The following is a 21472-nucleotide window of genomic DNA, read 5'->3' on the forward strand; positions in this document are numbered from 1 at the left end:
ACTTCAGCTGTACCTTTTCAGTCACTGCCAAAATCTACTACTACTAAAACGACTACTACTAAAATGTCCTCAAAAGCTAAGTAACTATTTGAAAATGTAGTGCTTTCATAAAAAAGAAAAAATATATATATATATATTGTTACAACCTTGCACTGAAAACGTAAGGTTATGTATATAACCAAGTTCTGTGAATTATGGCTACGCTCAGCATCATCTGCACTGTACTTCACTTCGTGCACATGCACTGAATAAAAAATTCCACCATGTACCTTTACATCCCAACATTCGTCTGGCCACACCCCCATCCGCTTACCTTCATAAGCAGGTGTGTGGTCACCTACTCGCCTCCTTCCCAAACTTTCACCACAAGGCGAGATCAAGGGCCGCAGCGGCGTCTGATGCTGAGCGTCACCATAATTCACAGAACTTGGTTATATACATAACCTTACGTTCTGTTTCATTATGGCTTTCGCTCAGCATCATCTGCACAAGAGGAGCTGAGCGGGAGCCATAGCTCGACAAATGTACCCCGCTGAGGCCCCCCACAACCATCAGACCGGGGAGGACCGAGCCCCCCGACCCTCCCTAATAGAGGATACCCTCCCTATTGGAGGCTTACGGGAGGGAAACGGATCCGACCGTGCGAAGAGGAACTCAAGCAACTCAACGCACAGGGTGACCCCACGACTACACACACGCACAACCCGCATGCCACCAAGGAACGAACGGAAGGAACAAACCTTGTTACTGCCCCCAAAATCACGGGGTCAAGAGCAAACCCAACCCCGTGGCAAGGCTGTAGCAGCGGAGCGCGAAGGAAGACCCAGACCCACTGAAGGGACTGGATCCCCTGGAAAAAGGGGGCCCGGAGAGGTCAATGACGCCAGGCATCAAGAACCCACCAGGTGGTCACTTAGTGACACCGCCCCCCACATCGCCAGCGTATTCGGATAGGGCCCCTCCAAGAGCAGGCCCTTTCCCCCCAATAGTACACCGCCTGGCACACTGACCCTGCAGAACAGGCAGTCAGCATGGCCGTAAGCACTCAAAAAGTCCAACCAACGGAAGCAGGCAGCGCACCGGGGAAAACCAGGCAGCAGGCTGTAACCTGAGCCTGGAGCACTGCGGACGAGACAGGCGCCAAAGGAGTCAACTGAAAACAGCCGCCCCGGCGGAAGGGGCGTAAGCTGGCGTTGTTGCATGACCAAGCCTCCATTTAAAAAAACCCACCCAGAGGGGTCGAGGCAGAGAAGGCTGACACGATTGGCAGACGTCATGAACGTGCAGGGGCACACTCAACCGGGTAACCCGGGAGTTGACTCTGTTCCAACACACCAGGGAATCAACCACCCTCTCGGTACACAGACGGTGGTTGTTCCTATAACCCCTCAAGAAAAAACTCCAAAACACACCTGCGGGTATACACTGGCTATACCGCAGTACAAGTGTTTCAGTTTCCAAAAAAGGGTTATTCCAGGCCTACGGGTAGACGAAACATTACTTCGGACCGGGCCCGGCGGCTCGGGAAGCACACAGGGTTACCAGAGGAGGTCCAAAAGACCACCCCAACAGCCCCCTCTTCGCCACGCGTGAGAGAGGAGCGAAAAGAATGGAGAACCAGCCCTAAGCTCACTGCACTTGGTATTCCCAGGCGGTCTCCCAACCAAGTACTAACCAGGACCGAACCTGCTTAGCTTCCGAGATCGGACGAGATCGGGCGTGTACAGGTTGGTATGGCCGTAAGCCATTACGATAGTGCAGAGTACAACATGTACCCAACAAAGGGTCTCCATAACGCCTAACCCTGTGACACCCGGGCCGACCCAGCATTTTTCCCCCCGAAAAAAGCACAAGTCCCTCAGGGTACCAGAACAGCAGATCTGCATCCCCAGCGGACAACGAGTTAACTGACCTGGACCAGCGCGACCAGACCAGTCCCGTGCCCTAACCACGCCGACATGCCCACTCCAGAAGAGGGGGTAGGTATGCGTGTCGATCTAAAACATGAAAAGAGGGCGCCACCCAGACGGTCCCATTTGGACCGCGCTCAGTGGCCCACCCCAAGGGCGTGAGACCCCTCTACCTATGTTCTGATCTATTCCGTTAACATCCCCCAGATATGAACAAGAATTAATCGAGACAACCTAGTAAACTGGCGCTCGGAAGAGATAAAACTCCATCCCAGTTGCCCTATAAAAACGCTGTTTTAATAACGAGCAACCAAGGCACACTTAGCCCCTGCGTGATTCTTAACAGAAACACCCCGAGCCAGCACTATGTACGCGTCGAGACCCAAACACATCAATGGATAGTCTAGCAAGACACCAAACATTGTTCCTCCAAGTCGCCTGGGAGAACGACACGGAGCCGTCGTGCTTCATGTTCCTTCCTCTTTTTATTTAAAAAAGAAAGAAACACAGACTGACATGAATCCCACGTGACGCAGCTGAGGGTAATTTTTTTTTACATTTTTACATCCCACCACCCTCGCCACAGGGAGGAGATGGAAATCCCCAGAGAGACTTCCCACACGAGCTGTATAGATTGAAAAGAATATATTGCAACATTGAGCTATGTAACACTTGGGTTAGGGCTTTCCGAGGAGGAGGCACTGAACCAATACACACTCAATAATCGAATTGAATCGAATACACACACAATAGAGCAGAACTCCTTTTTGAAGTTCTACTCACCTTGACAATCTGAGGAGGAGGCTCTGAAACTCTGAGGAGGCTCCCTCACAGGGAAGGAGAGTCCGAACTCACAGAAGGCACTTCTCCCAGAGGAGGAGCTTCGTGAGGAGGAGCTCTGACAACTCCCTGAAACAGATCCATAACATGGACCTGAACAACCCACGGAAGTCTTACCAACAGAGACGCGCTCAGTGACGTACTCTATGGCGGGGGAATTTCCGCGGTGCACACGCCCAATCTTCCAGGGCGTGGGACCAGGAAACTCCCCCCCCCCCCCCCCCCCTCTTACCCTGTAACGTGCCGAACAACGTGACAGGAACATTGAAGGACAGGAGGTTTTAACCCCTGACCAATCAGAAAAGGGGAGGAAATGATTACCAGTTCACCCCTTTACGACCCCACACCCATGATACGATGTAATGACAAGTAGAGCATGACACAGTCATAGCCTGATACATGAAGCATCGAACAGCCTCACATAGCTCATGTGCTAACCTGCTATCTGATTTTTACTAAGGAAAAAACACAGAACAGAGAGGGCCCCTTAAGAGCCCCGGTACCAGACTTACACATGTGCTTCTGTGGGCCAAACCTAACCCAGTTGTAGATCACAAGACACACACAACCCTTCATCATAACAAAAAATGGCAAAGTACACTCTTACAGAGGAACGCCGTTTTTCATAACGAGAGAATACAGAATCCTCGATTATGTATTGGCCACAGGCCTTGCTAAGCACACATGATAAGTGACCAAACAATATTTTCTTTAGGAAAAAATTGTTTCTCAAGCGGAAAGCACAACCCCAGCAATTAAGCTGAGGGTTACATCGTATCCCCACAAGCACAGTGACACAATATATTGTAACCAAACATGTCTGAGAGGAGGGGGGGGAGCCCCAGGGAAACCGGGGGGACACCCCTCCCATCTTACCCTTGATATGACCAAGGCGAACAGGCACCTCTGTTATTGTGTGAACATGCTGTTCATTGTCATCACAGGCAGAGAAAAAAGATTCATTCCTCAATCACATGTCACTAAGCATAGCTTTACAGGTTTAATTAACCCTCTTAGTTGTGAGTTCACCCACGGTACAAGTACAACGTTACATGAACACACATGTTCTCATCACAACCAAACCAGTTCATTTTTACACACGTAAAAAACAACGCCGATTCACTGCAGAGAGAAGCTATACCAGCGACAATTCACACACAACACGCGTCGTATCCTCAATGTATTGCAGCAACACATGTTTTGGAAACATCGTTATTACAAAACATTTAGAAGGGAAGAAAAGAAGAAGTGTTTAAAGTCCGGTCGGGACTCCTACCTTCACCCAGAACGCAGGCCGAAAGAACCGCAACACAGGTTAACGGGACACCGAGTTGAACCCAGCACCTCCTGCGCCGTTGACGAGGGTATGTCCGCAACGCCACCCAGCCGCCGTTCTCCATGTTGACGAAGTCCTCGCTGGCACTGGCAACCGGGTGTAGGGTCGACTAACATCCTCTGTCAAAGATGACGTCGTAGTCAGAGTGTTTTAAGGCATGTTATAGTCACAGTATCGTATCAACAGTGTAGCATTAAGCTAACAGCCGTCCGACTGATAGCAACAAGCTAACGTTTACTAGCCTGGTAAACACAGCGAGCTAGCGCCGCAGCTAACACAGTAGCCACAACTAGCACGCCAGCTAAGCAGCTATCACCTGAACTGTACACAACGACATAACAAGCCACACTTCAGACAGGCCGCTGTCCAAGTCCCTCCCCATCCTTAAGAGGGAAAAGAAAAAGAATGTCAAACACAGTTTTCAACGGTGAGCCAGACATACAGCGGGGCCAGCACAATTCCCATTTCGGGCTGCAGCCGACTTTGAGCATGGAACTCCCGATAAAGAAGATCCTATGGCCACATTTCCTCGTTAGGGTGTACTTTCACTTTTATGTGAAAGATGGGGCCTGCACGGGACAGAGAAGCATCCGCTCGTCCAGAGAATCCTGGGATCACCAGGTCCTGGTCGCGGCCCACTAGATTGACCATCATGGGCGTCAGACCAAGATCCTCCGACCGCCGTTCAAGAAGCCGAGCAGAGGACCCCAGTCTGGAGTCGGCGTTTCGTAAAATTGTCAGCTAACCCCCACAGCATCAACAACAACCAGAGCTTGCAAGCAAAACAGTACATACCCCACCCTGGAAGCGACCGCCTTCTCACAATAGTCGGTGCTTCCCACAGTCCAGCTGTATGGCCGGAGGGCCAACCCATCCAGCCGCAGCAAGGAGGACTGTAGCTGGGGAGCATGTCAGCGGCGTGAGCTCCTAATACGAAAAAGCCGTTGAAGGTCAGAATGATCATCATCTTCCAGACACTCCAGTAACGAAGACAATATCGCCGTATTTTCTCAAAATAGTGAGAGAGAAAATAAAGATATGATGTCAACGTATCTTCCCGTTCTTTTGTTTTCCAACTTTCTTCTACTAACAACCTTGTCAAGTGGGGATCTACCGAAGGCACTTCCTTGTGGTGAAAGTGAAGAAGGAGGCGAGTAGGTGACCACACACCTGCTTATGAAGGTAAGCGGATGGGGGTGTGGCCAGACAAATGTTGGGATGTAAAGGTACATGGTGGAATTTTTTATTCAGTGCACGTGCACGAAGTGAAGTACAGTGCAGATGATGCTGAGCGAAAGCCATAATGAAACAGAACACACATGGGGAAACTGCATGTCAACCTGTCTGGCTCATAACTCTAACATGAATGAAATGTCTGTAGCTTATATATACTAGTGGCGACAAATGACGTAGTGGTATTAGAAGAACTGACACCTGATTCCTCCCGCCTTTTTCTCCCCAGACGAGAACATAGCAAAGTACATGTCAATCTGCAGAGCGCGCAACGCCAACATGAAGCGCCTGTCCTGCTCGGAGGGCACGTTGCACATGGTGGGTCTGTCCCCGGGTCCCCAGGACTCCATGTCCAAGTCCTGTGACAACCTGACCGCCAGGATAGAGGCCCGTCTCCGACAACAGAGAGAGCTGAGGAGAGAGATTAGCAGGGAGCTGCCTGAACCTCGGGACCTGAGGGACACCAAGGACCAGCAGTCCTGGAGGTAGGGTGATAATATGTCTGTTTTTAAACATGGAATATTCATATATATTTTTCTGGAACGTTCTCTTGGAATTCTATAACTCCATCTGTAACTGAGGGGTACAATTCCCTGACTGTATTAAAGATTGTGATATATTAAACCACTACTAGTTATGTACTTTAATTACTGGCCATACAGTACATGAATATATGGTGAACACCCACACAAGAATACGGCATTGACACATAAAGTTCTATTTGGAGGGTATTTATTATTATTAAGCAACGTTAGGTTACAGATTGAGAATTAGGCTCGCGCTTGTATGGCGAAGAACACACGTAAAGTCAGTCAAGAACGTAAGTCAATGAGAATAGTATGAATACTAGGATGGGTCTAAACAGACGCCACCTGTGGTATAGCAATTACATAGGGCACACTAGTACCAGCTGGAGACACTGGGGGGTTCCCTCCGGGTGTAAGGCCGGCAGGGGTAGAGGAATGTTCGGGTACAAAGTCTGGGTCAACGAGGAATAACGAGGCTCCAGATACAGGAGCCAGTGCATGTACTCCCTTGATCAGCAGACAAAGCAGCAGTTGTAATCCAAGTATGCTCGCCAGCATGGACGACAGCTAGCTAGCCTCTTCCTAGAGGCGGGCCCGAGTGATGATCCTCACGGGGGTAAATCCCAAACGACAGTGGGATCGACGGTTCTCTGCTCCAGCGGTCACGGTCCCAAAGCAATATAATCCAACCAGAAATGGTTCTGCAGTCGCCGGTGTAGGTTCTCCGGTGTACATATCCAACGGTTCTCGCCTAGGACTCCTCGGGTGGGGGCACGGATTTAGGCCGCCCAGCCTGGATAAGTGCACTAGCTAGATACACGACGAACCGGTGGTAATGCTGGTCACTGAAGAACTGTAGCCGCACGATACACTATAAATGATCGACTATTACTTCACATTAGATTAAGTCGAACTCAACGTTACTGCGTTAAACTCTGACACTTTAGCAATCTATTCGCACGCGGTTCTCAATGCTCTATTTAGATGCAAGGTTGCTCACTTCACTGCACGTTGACTCGTGGTGAAGGTATTACTAGTAATGAACGAATTGCTGCTGTTTACACCTGCGCCGTATTTATACCTAAGTGAATATCTAGTCCCAACCTGGTCACTTTGGTCCTGAATCACTACACTGCCAAAGGCATGTTCTAACATGCCCCAAACTCGCCCACTGCACCTGTCTGAGTGCGAGACTGCCTGGAGCCGGGGGGGGGGTGTCCAATAGGAGAGCGAATATTACTCTGGTTTGTACGCAGGTAAAGGGATATTCCGTGTATATATACAAACAATATACAAGGGATATCAAACGATATACAAAGATTATACAAGGGATATCAAACGATACAAATATATATTCAGTTTAATCTGGCCCTTTGCAACACCATCCATAGCCAGGGTATTGAAAAGTCTTAAAATATTGAAATTCATAATTCTCAATTTAAGGCCTTAAAAGGTATCAAAGACTTTAATTTGCACAGGTATTCGATTTTGGGAGGGGGGGGGGTTGTTGTTCGCTGGGCTACTGGGAGCTTGGTGCGTCTGGCGAGAGCTTATATGGAATGAGAATTTAAATTGCCGTGCAAGCGCTGCAAGTGCAGCCGCCAGTTCAGTGACGCTATGTGTTTTCGTTTTTGCTTGTATGGTTGTGAAAGTGGTATTAAAAAGGTCTCTTTGGTGATTGTTATATTCATATTGTTAAACACTGTGTTTGTGTGTAGTAGCACTCCAGAGCATATCCCCCGAATGATGTCCAGCATCTCGCTGCAGAAGCAGGACTCAGAGGCTTCTTCTTCCATACGAGGTGAATTAGACTTCATGTGTGACTTCATGTCTGACTTTATGTTTGACTTCATGTGTGACTTCATGTGTGACTTCATGTGTGACTTCATGTCTGACTTCATGTCTGACTTCATGTGTGACTTCATGTGTGACTTCATGTGTGACTTCATGTGTGACTTCATGTGTGACTTCATGTCTGACTTCATGTGTGACTTCATATGTGACTTCATGTGTGACTTCATGTGTGACTTCATGTGCACGCTAGTTATCTAAACTCCATTCTCTAGCTATCTGGAAGTTTAGAAATATCCACCAGTGTCCTCGATCATATGAATTGTCTTCTAAAAATATTAATAAAATAAAAGGACATATTACTAAAAATGTATTCTGTACCTGTGTTGCAGTGGACACCCCGACCAGGACCCCACCAGAGAGAGAGATCATCTGTGTGACCTTAAAGAAAGACCCCAAGCTAGGCTTTGGTGAGTATGTTTCACAGGGTTTGAGCTTTGACGACACCATGTATGTGTTCATCAGACTCATTCACAATAGCCCACTTTGATCCAGGCGGGTGGGATCCATGTGTTCATCCTCTGGTGCTTTCAGGTACCAACCACACATGCATTCTACAGACATCATGCACACAATATTCAATAGGACTGGCGATGAATCAGCATCGGAATGTCCTATTCCCATAATTATGAGCAAAGTCACTCTCTATTTGAAACAACATAGATTTTATCTGGGGCGCCAACGTTTGTCCACATTATAAGCAACCACTTCCGCTTGGGGACCAGGTTTCCATGATGCCAGTTACCCAGGTGGGGTATCTCCCAGGCCTTTCTGTGTGGAGTTTGCATGTTCTCCCCGTGCTCGCAAGGGTTTCCCCTCCCCGATAAGATAAACCCAATGGAAAAACATGCACAACAACAAGATCGCTAACGCTGTGGCGTCCTTGACGAAGACGGACAGGAGCACTTGGATTGGTCCCCTGGCGCGGCTTACGTTGCGCCTGTCTGCTCCCGGCTGCCCTTGGGGGGGAAGGACGACAGGATGGGTTAATCGCAGAGACGAATCGCATACATGCATCGCATGCATGCTGATTAATGACCTCTGAGCAGGTCCTAAATTATTATTATTATTATTATTCCTCGAAAAGAGTTCTCCAGGACCCATTAGGACTGTGTTTCTGTCAGAATGCTCTAGTCACTTTCACACTTTCACACAAAACACTAATAAGTGTGAATGAGACTTTTTTTGTTGTTGCTGCGACCAGTAGCTCTATAGGTCACTCTCTCGGTCAGTTGGTCGGTTGGTCCACAAAGATTTCCGCACTCTTTAGCAACCACAGGTTTCACCAGGAGGCTGGAATTGGGCACGGAGGTCCAGTGTGTGTGTGTGTGCGCGCGCGTGTGTGTGTGTTTATTCTGATTGTACAATGATTCTATGTTTGAATGTGTTATGTTATTTTGAGAGGACCCCAGTAAGAGTAGTTGTTACTGAGGTAACAACAAATGGCGATCCTAAATAAATTAAACGAAACTAAACCTCCTGTCCTCTCTTGTCAGGGTTTGTGATCGTGGGAGAAGACAACACGGGTAAACTGGACCTGGGTATCTTCATCGCCTCCATTGTGCCCGATGGGCCTGCGGACAAAGATGGCCGAATCAGACCGGGTAGGGATTAGGGCTGAGCCCAAACGTTTGAATCTTCGAACATTCTCTCGTTACGTTGGCATTCGAATTCTAAATCAACATTCGAATCTTTTATTTTTAATAAAACTTTAAAAAAAAAATTGTATATATTTTCTATTCATTCTGTTTAAACCAATTGGGTTTTTCTTCACAGTTGCAGATAAAGATTATATTAGGCTACACTAATATTATAGTATTAAAAAAAAACTGATGAGTTATATTCATTAAAGAAAGTTGATTTAGTTGGGTTGGGGCTTCTCCCTGGGCTGGGGCTGGGGCTGGAAAGTTGATTTAATAAAAAAGAAAAATACTAATTTAATCAGATTAATCACTTTATTCAAATTGAGGATTTAGTTTGAGGATATTTATAATTTCTTTTTTAAATGATAAATTATTTTGGAAATTTTAATACAAATTTTCATGTTTTTAATTAAAAACAAAGGTTCGGGGTGCCCTCGTGGCGCATACCATAGTGCCTTGCGCACCTACGCGGCCGACCCGGGTTCGATCCCAGCTTCCGTCGTTATTTGTCGCATGTCCTCCCCACCTCTCCTCCCGTTCGCCCTCTCCTCTGTCGGTCCTGCGTGACCAATAAAGCTGTAAAAATGCTAAAAAAAAATTATTTAAAAAACTAAGGTTCGAACGTCCGTTCGAAAAACCCTGACGAAGTTCAAATCCCAAAAACAGACTTCGGGGACAGCCTTAGTAGGGATCAGCACTGGTACAAATCATAAACACACTGTAGACAAGACTCGAGAGCAAGGGCATTGCTGCTTCACTGTCAGGTGAACCACCATGAATCTGTGAATGTTTGTTACTCCAGAACAAGTAGCACGGATACAGTATTAGGCTACGTTCACACTGCAGGCGAGAGTGGCCTAAATCTGAGATCTCAGATCTCAGATCTGATTCTTTCATAACAGTGTGAGCAGCACAAATCACATGGAATCTGATCCTCTCAATTCTGATTTGGGCTACTTTCATATGTGGTCCTAAATCAGACACAGGTCTGATTTTTTTTTTTGCAATGCGACCTCAGTCTCAACAGTCATGTGACTTTTACATCACTCTAGATTGACATTTTTTCACAGTTTTTTACGTACAGCTTCTTCATTGTTCATTTGCGCATGCAGGTCAGTTCAGGAGCGTGACCAATGCACACCGGAATTTGATATTGGCCACATTTAAAGAATAATGTGAACAGCCAAACAAAAAATATCAGATCTGAGCAATGGATCAGAATTGAGCACCAAGGCTTGCAGTGTGAACGGAGCCTTATGGTTATAAAACATACAGTTGCACATAATTGACTATGCCAACTTTAAATTTAACCCCTTTAACCCTTTCACTACCACACTACAGAAGGTTAACCTTTCACTACAGTGAAAGGGTTAACATTCTGTATTGTTGCAGTGAAAGTGTTAACCCTTTGGTAGTGTGGTAGTGAAAGGGTTAAGCTCCCCTTACCCTGTACTGTGTACCAACAATGCAATTAGTAGGCTATTTGATTTGATTTAGATTTTATTACGGATCCCCATTAGCTGGTGCCATAGCAACCAGCTAGTCTTCCTGGGGTCCACACAAAAAAAACATACAAAAACAATTATTATTGCAAAACAAAATGATTAAAAGTCAGTACTCAACACACAATGCATAATGGAACTAACAATTAAGATGGCTAAAATGACATGCAAGCACAGAAACAGAAAACAAAAAAAGCAAAACAAAATACTTTAGTGTTAAATACAATTTAAGATTATTTTTCAAATTGAATCTACTGTAAATGCAGCAGAGGTTTTAGGCAGGTTATTCCAAATAGTTAATGCTCTAAAAAATAAAAGATCTCCTTAAAGCGTTGGTTTTTGGACCTGGCAAATCAAGCTGCCCACTACTGGAACCTCTAGTGTAATGCTCATGCACAGTATTACTAAAAACAATCTGTTTATGTATAAAAACAGGAGTTCTGTATCACACTAGCTCCCGCTCAGCGTCTCATTGCATATATCTCGCTTCAGCATATATACACTGAATAAATTTCAAAATGTACCTTTAAATGCCAGCATTCATCTGGCCACACCCCCATCCGCTTACCTACATAAGCAGGGGTGGTGCCACACACTCATCTCCTTCTAAAATTTTGAAAAATATTGGCTGGAAGAGCAATGTTTACGAGGAAAGGAAGAACAAGGAGATACGTTGACATCATATCTTTATTTTCTCTCTCACTATTTTCGAGAAAATACGGCGATATTGTCTTCGTCACTGGAGTGTCTGGAAGATGGTGATCATTCTAAAATCCTCCACCGGTTTTCGTATTGGGAGCACGCCGCTGCATGCCTCTCAACTGCAGTTCCTTGCTGTGTTGGTTGGGGTGAAACCTTTCAGGACACAGCTGAACTGTAGGACGCGCCGCTGTTGTGAGAAGCGGTGGGTTTCAGGTTGGTGAGTACTGTTTTGCTTGCGGCTCCACTTGTATGTTAGTGCTATGGGGGCTAACTGACAATGTTACGAACACCGGCCCCAGATTAAGGTCTTTTGTTCAGCCTCTTAGGCAGCAGCGGAAGACCTTGATCTGAAGTCCATTATAGTTTAACTAGTGGGCCACGACCATTAACACTGGTGATCCCTGTGTTTTCTGGACGAGTGGATGTCTCTCTGTCACCGTGTTAGGCCCCATCTTTCATATCCAAATGAGAGTATTCCCTCACGAGGAGATATGGGCATAGATGTTCATTAGCGGAAGATCTGTGTTCAAGTCAGCTACACAGGCCAGTTGGGTATTGTGCTGGCTCCGTCGGGTGTTGGTAAAATCACCGTTGTAAAACTGTGTTAACATCTTGTTTCTCTTTTCTCTTAAAAAGTGAGGAGGGTTTCAGAACGGCGGCCTGTCTGAGTGAGTGTTATATCATTGTGTACAAGTTCAGGTGATAGCTGTTTTGCTTACGTACTAGTGGTGGCCTACTGTTAGCCAGTCAGCTGTCAGCTGCGGCGCTAGCCTGCTGTGATCACTAGGTGGCCTACCTGGCTAGGCTAGGAAACGTTAGCTTGCTGCTATTGGCCGAGGCCCAGCGCGGGGTGGCTCCGGCCCCTCGCGCGCCGCCGCGGTTCCCAACTCCCCTCTCCCTCACGGGGAGAGGCGGGGGGGATTCGAAGTCTCCCCTCTGGTTGCGTGCGCCGTTCGCTCGGCGTCTCGCGGGCAGGGGCGGTAGCGACCGACGGTTAGAGCGGCCGTTAGCTTAATGCTACTCTGTTGAACGTGCTTTGATTATAACATGTTTTAAACACTCTTGACTATGACGTCATCTTTGACAGAGGATGTTCGTCGAACCTGCCCTGGGCCAGGACGGCAAGGACTGCGTCAACAAGAGGGACCGTAGCGACGGGGTGGAGCGGCGACGCTGCCCAGATCGACAACACGGAACGGCTGTGTTTACTACGGTGCCTAGAGACTGCACTTCGCTTGATCTACGCTCCAGGTAGGCAAGGTTTGGCCAGACCTTGTACACTTCTTCTGGCTTTCCCTTCTAAATGTTTTGTAAATAACGATGTTTTCCAAAACGAGTGTTGCTGCACTACATTTAGGATACGACGCGAGTTGTGTGTGAATTGTCTTGTCACTGGTATTTAGCTTCTCCATGCAAATCGGGTTGTTGTTACAGATGTGAAAATGATCTGGTTTGTTGTGTTGAGAAACATCATGTCTCTTCTCCCTCTACACTAAATCACTGGGTAACATTATCACGTCTCATGGCTTCTCCTACCATTGTTATGCCGACGATACTCAACTCTTCCTCTCCTTCCCTCCCTCAGATATCCACGTCTCTGAGCGGATCTCGGCCTGTCTGTCCGACATCTCAGCCTGGATGACGTCCAACCACCTCAAACTGAACCTAAGCAAAACAGAATTGCTCCACCTGCCGGCCAAATCCTCCCCCCTAACCGACCTTTCAATCACAGTCGAGAATACAGCTGTGACTGCGTCCCCGACCGCCAAGAACCTTGGTGTTGTCCTCGACGACCAGTTGAACTTCTCTGCTCACATCGCAGCGACGACCAGAACCTGCCGATTCCTCCTGAGCAACGTCAGAAGGATACGCCCCTTCCTGACAAAAGAAGCCACCCAACTCCTCGTCCAATCAACAGTCATCTCCCGCCTCGACTACTGCAATGCACTGCTCGCTGGCCTCCCGGCCACTGCCACTAAGCCTCTTCAACTCATTCAGAACGCAGCGGCCCGCCTGATCTCAAACCTACCGAAGTCGGCCCATGTCACCCCACTTCTTAGGGACCTGCACTGGCTCCCCATTGCTGCACGAATCCGCTTCAAGGCCCTCGACCTAGCATACCGTGCGGCAAAGGGAACCGCTCCCGCCTACCTCCGGTCAATGGTCTCTAACTACACACCCTCAAGACCCCTACGCTCTGCATCTTCTGGCCGCCTCAGACCTACTCCTATCCAAGCTCCGGGAGGGTCATCAAAGAGAAGTCGCCTATTCTCAGTCCTTGCCCCACAATGGTGGAATGAACTACCCACCCCAGTTAGGACAGCCGAATCACGTCCAATCTTTCGCCGTCGACTAAAGACGCACTTCTTCAACCATTATATGAAAAAAAAAAACAATAAAAAAATCTAACCCTAACTAACCGTACTGTCATGCACTTGTCCTAATAAACTAACCTACACTGTAGCACTCAACACTTTGATGAACATTGTTGCTCAGCTGATAGAGTTGTGCCCTTCCTGATGGCTTGTCGTACAGAACTTGTAAGTCGCTTTGGATAAAAGCGTCAGCTAAATGACTAAATGTAAATGTATATGTACCGTGTACTCACAACTAAGGGGGTTAACTAACCTATAAAGCTATGCTTAGTGACAAATGAGTAAAGAATGATTCTTTTCTCAGCCTGTAATGACAATGAACAGTGTGTTCACATATTAACAGGTTTTCCTGTTTTAACTGGCCGTATTAAGGGTAAAGTAGGAGGATTGTGTTTCCCCCCGGTTCCCTGGGGACTTCTTCATCCTCCTACTCAGACATGTTGTTGCACTACATTGTGTCACTGTGTGGTAGGGATACGATGTAACCCTTAGCTTGATTGCTGGGGTTGTGCTAAAACTGCTGGAGAAACTTTATTTTCCTAAAAGAAAAGATTGTTTGGTCGCTTTCGTGTGTGCTTAGCAAGGCCTGTGGCCGATACTAATCGAGAATTATGTATTCTCTCATTATGGAAAACGGCGTTCCTCTGTAGTGTGTTTTTGCCATTTTTTGTAGGTGATGATGGGTTGTGTGTGTCATGTGACCTACAACTGGGTTGGACTGGCCACAGAAGCACATGTGTAAGTTTGGTACCGGGGCTCTTGGAGAGCCCTCTCTATTCTGTGTTTTTTCCTTAGTAAAAATCAGATAGCAGGTTAGCTCATGCGCTGTGTGAAGCTGTCAGACGCTTCATGGAGCTGACTATGACTGTGTCATACTCTCTTTTTGTCATTACATCGTATCATGGGTGTGGGGTCGTAAAGGGGTGAACTGGTAACCTTCCTCCCCCTTTTTTCCTGTTGGTCAGGGGTAAACCCACCTGTCCTTCAAGGTTCCTGTCACGTTGCGGTTCGGCACGTTTCAGGGTGAGGGGGGGGGGGGGGGGGGAGTTTCCTGGTCCCACGCCCTGGAATATTGGGCGTGTGCACCGCAGAAATTCCCCCGCCATAGAGTACGTCACCGTGCGCGTCTCTGTTGGTAGGACTTCCGTGTGCTGTTCAGGTCCATGTGATGGATCTGTTTCGGGGGGTGGTCAGGGCTCCTCCTCACCAAGCTCCTATTCGGGCCTTCTGTGAGTTGGGACTCCTTCCGTGAGGAGGGAGCCTCCTTCAGAGTACAGCGCCTCCTCCTCAGATTGTCAAGGTGAGTGGACCCTCTAGAAGGAGTCCTACTCTATTGTGTATGTATTCGATTCAATTCGATTATGAGTGTGTATGGGTTCAGTGCCTCCTCCCCGGAGAGCCCTAAAACCAATTTTTTACATGGCTCAAGGTGCAATATATTCTTTTCAATCTGTACAGCCCGCGTGGGAAGTCTCTCTGGGGTTTCCCGTCTCCTTCCTATGGGAGGGTGGTGGGATGTAAAAATGTGAACAATTTTCGGTTCGCCCGAACGTCTGGGTGGCGCCTTCTTTTCATGTTAAGATCAACACGCATATCTGCCCTTTTCTCCTGGAGTAGGCATGTCGGTGTGGTTAGGGCACGGGACTGGTTCTGGTCACGCTGGTCCGGATCAGTTGAACCCGTTGTCCGCCGGGGATGCAGATCTGCTGTTCTGGTACCCTGAGGGACTTGGGCTTTTTTCAGGGGGAAAAATGCCAGGTCGGTCCGGGTGTCACAGGGTTAAGTGCTATGGAGACCCTGGTTGGGTAAATTTTTTACTCAGCACTGTCGTAATGGCTTACGGCCATGCCAACCTGTACACGCTCGATCTCGTCGGATCTCGGCCGCTACACAGGTTGGTCCTGGTTAGTACTTGGTTGGGAGACCGCCTGGGAATACCAAGTACGGTGTGCTTGGGGCTGGTTCTCCATTCTTTTTCGCTCCTCTCTCACGCATGGCGAAGAGGGGCCTGTTGGGGTGGTCTTTGACCTCCTCTGGTGACCCTGTGCTTCCCGTATCGCCGGGCCCGGTCCGGAGTCATGTTTCGTCGACCCGTAGGCCTGGGTTAACCCTTTTTTGAAAAACTGAAACACTTGTACTGCGGTATAGCCGGTGTATACCCGCAGGTGTGTTTTGGAGTTTTTTTCTTGAGGGGTTATAGGAACAACCACCGCATTGGGTGACACCAAGGTGGTTGATTCCCTGGTGTGTTGGAGCAGTGTCAACTCCCGGGTTCACCGGTTGAGGGTGCCCCTGCACGTTCATGACGTCTGCCAATCGTGTCAGCCTTCTCTGCCTCAACCCCTCTGGGTGGGGGTTTTTAAATGGAGGCTTGGTCATGCAACAACGCCAGCTTACGCCCCTTCCGCCGGGGCGGCTGTGTTCAGCTGTCCCCTCCGGCGCCTGTCTCGTCCGCAGTCTCCAGGCTAGGGTTAACAGCCTGTTGCCTGGTTTTTCCCCGGTGCGCTGCCTGCTTCCGTTGGTTAACCTTTTTTGTGTGCTTACGGCCATGCTGACTGCCTGTTCTGCAGGGTCAGTGTGCCAGGCGGTGTACTATTGGGGGGACAGGGCCCGCTCGGCTGAGGGGCCTTTGTCCGAATACGCTGGCGATGTGGGGGGCGGGGTCACTAAGTGCCCACCTGGTGGGGTCTTGATGCTGGCATCATGGACTTCTCCGGGCCCCCGTTCCAGGGGGTCCAGTCCCTTTGGTGGGTCTGGGTCTTCCTTCGCGCTCCGCTGCTACGGCCTTGCCACGGGTTTGGTTTGCCCTTGACCCCGTGATTCTGGGGGCAGTAACGAGGTTGTTCCCTCCGTTCGTTCCCGGGTGGCATGCGGGTTGTGCGTGTGTGTAGTCGTGGGGTCAAGCCACGGTCTGCTCACCCTGTGCGTTGAGTTGCTTGAGTGCCTCTTCGCACGGTTGGGTCCGTCGCCCTCCCGTGAAGCCCCCAATAGGGGGGGTGCCCTCCATTAGGGGGGGTCGGGGGGGCTCGGTCCTCCCTGATCTGATGGTTGTGGGGGGCCTCAGCGGGGTACATTTGTCGAGCTTCTAGCTCCCGCTCAGCTCCTATTATGCAATGAGACGCTGAGCGGGAGCTAGTGTGATACAGAACGTTAGGTTATGACTATAACCAAGTTCTGTTAACACTAGTGGACGCTCAGCGTCTAGACGCCGCTGCGGCCCTTGATTTTTCATTGTGGTGAAATTTGTTGGGAAGGAGATGAGTGTGTGGCACCACCCCTGCTTATGTAGGTAAGCGGATGGGGGTGTGGCCAGATGAATGCTGGCATTTAAAGGTACATTTTGAAATTTATTCAGTGTATATATGCTGAAGCGAGATATATGCAATGAGACGCTGAGCGTCCACTAGTGTTAACAGAACTTGGTTATAGTCATAACCTAACGTTTTACTGCTCATGACCAACTTGAACAGCACAAGTATATTAAAAGACAATCTATTTTCAACGTTAAGCCAAGAGAGGCGGGCATGCATACTGCTCACATTAGACCTTAGTGAGCAGCCCAGTACCAACCGTGCTGCCCTGTTCTGGACCACCTGGAACTTCCTGAGGTCACCACTGGCAGCAGATGACCACATCGCAGAGACTGGCTTTGCTCACATTTAGTCAATAGAGCACTTTTAAATCAGAGGGGATATTCTAAGGTCTCTAAGGAGATATCAAATATGCCATGCTTACAGGGAAATATAGATTATGGACTTAAAACATCCTGGTTTTTGATAATGGCGTAATGCCACATGTATACCAAGATGGCACCTCAGGTATATGAGCATGCTCATCCTTTGTTGATATCCTTGGGAAAATTCAGGCATCATAGCAGAGGGGGGAGGGGAGGTACAGATATGGGCAGTGTAAAAGTAGAAAGACATAAATATAGATGATAAAATCTGATCTGAATATAGACATTTTGGAAAGATAAACAGTACAAATTATATAATTAACTGCATATACAATTATGAGAAAATAAACAGGGTAAACAATATAATTAACTCTGAATATCGCAATTAAAAAAAAGCTTGAGAAGTGCTAAAATCAGCAGATGAAGAATATGTGCAAGCCATTGACTTAAGATAAGATAAGATATTCCTTTATTGATCCCCTTGGGGAAATTCAGGCATCATAGCAGCCTGAATCTGGCCAGGTCTTGCTCGAAAAAGAGATCTTTGATCTCAAGTGACTACCTGGTAAAATAAAGGTAAAAATTAATAATTAACTCTGGACATGTGCATATGGGCAACAAGGTGCGAGATGAGGGTATGTATGCCCTCTCAGTTATTTGCCCTACAATATTTGCCCTACAATAAATAGTTACAATATATAATCTAATAATCCAATAATCTAAATCTAATCTAATATATAATCTAAAAAAAACTAAATGCTAAAATGCTAAATATATAGTGCTTGTGGTGTTTTTGAATTAGGTGTTAGTGATCACTGTCCTATAGCTTGTGTTAGAAACTCTCGATTAGAGAAATCACAGTCTCGCATTATTAACAAAAGGAATATGAAAAACTTTAGTGATCAGGCTTTTCTAATTGACCTATTCCATAGCGACATCCACTACACATTGGAGATTCCCGATGTCGAAGTAGCACTCAACTTTTTTTCAAAAACCTTTCTCTCAATTGCTAATAAACATGCACCTTATAAAAGGCTTAGAATAAAAAATAGATTAATCCCTTGGTTCACACCTGAATTATCTGCCTTGCTTAAGGAGAGAGATAGAGCCTGGTCACTTGCCAGACGCTCTGGTGATCAGTCACACTGGGCAGCACTTAGACGGCTTAGAAATGAATGTACAGCATCTGTGAGAACGGCTAAAGTTGAGTATCACTTAGAACTAGTAACCAGCTCCTACTCAGATCCTGCAAAATTTTGGAAGGCGGTGAATTTAAATAAGACCAGAACCACAAAGGGTGAATCCTTGATCTCGGAACAAAAAGAGGTCTGTTTAGCCTTAAACTAACATTTTATCGAAGCTGGTCATCTATTTGAGAATAGCCATGTAGGGCCACCAGGTGGACAGGATCAGGAGCCCTGTACATTCCCTGTGCAGATAGGAAATGATTTTCAGTTTCATTTACAACCCTTGTCTGTAAACTCTGTTCTTGAGGCACTTCAAGCCATTGATACCAGGAAATCAACTGGAGAGGATGGGTTGGATCCTTTTTTCCTCAAACTAGCTGCACCATTGGTTTCAAAGCCAATAACACACATATTTAATCTTTCACTACTAACAGGTGTGGTTCCTGTTGCCTGGAAAACAGCCCATGTGACCCCCTTGCACAAAGGGGGGGATAAAAGTGACCTAAATAATTACAGACCAATCTCCAAGTTATCCTGTCTAGCAAAAATCCTGGAGTCATTGGTAAACAACCAACTTAAAACATTCATCACAAAACACTCTATATTAAACCCACACCAATCTGGTTTTAGAGAAAAACACAGTACAATCTCGGCGGCTACTGTAGTTATAAATGACATTGTATCAGCCCTTGACAAAGGAAAGCATTGTGCTGCCCTGTTTGTAGATTTGTCTAAGGCGTTTGATACTGTTGACCACCTTCTCCTCTTACAAAGATTGCAGAGTGTTGGTTTTGATACAGGTGCTTGCAGTTGGTTTCAAAACTATTTAACAGAAAGATTTCAGTGTGTGAAAATGGGAAATGCCCAATCAGAGCTTCTACCCATCACAAAAGGTGTTCCACAGGGATCAATCCTCGGCCCGGTCTTATTTACCATTTATATTAATAATATTGTCTCATCTCTGAGCAGCTGTCAAAGCCACCTTTACGCGGATGACACAGTTCTCTATTGTACTGCTGATTCTGTGCAACTGGCCACTAAATATTTACAACTCTCCTTTGACGCCCTGCAAGATGCACTTATTAGTCTAAAATTGGTGCTTAATGCCAGTAAAACTAAATTCATGTTGTTTTCCAAAGCCAAAAATATTGTTTATAGTGACTTGCATATATCGACTCTGAACAGTTCTGATATCGAGAGAGTTTCAGAATACAAATACCTTGGTATTTGGATTGATGAAGGACTTACATTTAAATATCATGTGGGCGTTCTCGCCAGTAAATTACGGAAAAAGATTGGCTTTTTGTATAGAAATAGAGCCAACTTCCCTATGATTAGTAGAAAGAGAGTTGTTGAAGCAGTGTTCCTATCTGTTTTGGATTACGGAGATGTGATTTATAGTAGGGATGTCCCGATCCGATCACGTGATCGGGATCGGGGCCGATCACGTGATTTTCCGAAGATCGGGATCGGCAATTTTTTTTTTTTTTTAAATATTATTTGGGTCTGAGAGTGTGGCTGGTCTGCCGTTCTGCAGCTGGATACTATTGGTTTGTTTTGGCAAAATTCTTCTACTCTGTGTGACAATAAATAAATGAATGATGATATGCAATTTAAAACCAAAACTAAGGCCTCAGTATGAGTTTAAGACGTGAACATGGTCATGTTTGTTGAATAAAAAAAAAAAAAAAAATAAAAGTAAAGAAAATATATATATATAATTTTAAAAAAAAATGATCGGATCGGGAAATATCGGTATCGGTAGATACTCAAAATCACATGATCGGGATCGGATCGGGAGCAAAAAAATATCCAAACAACAAATTAGGACATCCCTAATTTATAGACATGCAGCGGCTTCCACTCTTAAGCTCTTAGACTCTGTTTATCATTCAGCCATTAGATTTATCTAATGCATTGCATTGCAATCTTTTTATCTATAAAGCCATAATTAGAGATTGTCCAAATTATATTAGTTATTTATTGGAATGGACCACTGGACCCTGTCGTACACAATCCAGTTTTTGGTTTACACTTAGAGTGCCTAGAGTTTGTACTGAACTTGGTAGATCTGCGTTTGGCTTTTTTGCCCCTACATCATGGAATACCCTGCAGGAAACACTGAAACTAGACACTCTAGTGTCTATGGGTCGGTTTAGAACCTTAATGACCAATCAGGTCACCACAATATGTAATTGTTTTTAAATTATTACCTCTGTTTTAATTTTGAGCTATTTTATTCTTTTTAAAAGCTTTTTTATTATTATTTTTTTATGTATTTTAATATGTGCTCTCAATTATTCTGATTGTCTGATGTCTTTATATTTATGAACACACTGTGACACTTGTGTATGTAACATCTCGACGGCACTGTAAATGAGTTTAATTACTCAGTGTATTATCGAGTATAAATAAAGATTGAATGAATGAATATGCAATATATAATCTAATAATCCAATTATCTAAATATAATATATAATCTAAAAATACTAAATGCTAAATATATGATCTGATGAAGTATATAGTATTCACCAGTGGAGGCTGCTGACCAAATTTTTAGGTGAAGCACAAATTATTATATTATATATTAAATTATATTTTTTAAACATCCCCAACGCTGCAACACCCCCATTCCTCCCAGGTGTCAGGCTCCTCATTTGCTTCCATTCATTTTGGGGACCATGTTTAAA

General features: G+C 46.2%; 1 protein-coding gene across 1 annotated transcript in view; it reads left to right on the forward strand.

Moving 5' to 3' along the window:
• Positions 1–21472, forward strand: part of ptpn20 (protein tyrosine phosphatase non-receptor type 20) — a gene marked incomplete at both ends in the record, with an annotated part of 317069 nt that overhangs the window by 103655 nt on the left and 191942 nt on the right. The window contains 4 exons of the mRNA XM_084321867.1: positions 5549–5804; positions 7568–7647; positions 8030–8107; positions 9194–9301. Coding sequence (XP_084177993.1) covers positions 5549–5804; positions 7568–7647; positions 8030–8107; positions 9194–9301 — 522 coding nt within the window. The remainder of the gene's footprint in view (positions 1–5548; positions 5805–7567; positions 7648–8029; positions 8108–9193; positions 9302–21472) is intronic.

The sequence above is a fragment of the Notolepis coatsorum genome (genome assembly GCF_963971535.1).
Source record: "Notolepis coatsorum genome assembly, chromosome: 9".
Lineage (NCBI taxonomy): Eukaryota > Metazoa > Chordata > Actinopteri > Aulopiformes > Paralepididae > Notolepis > Notolepis coatsorum.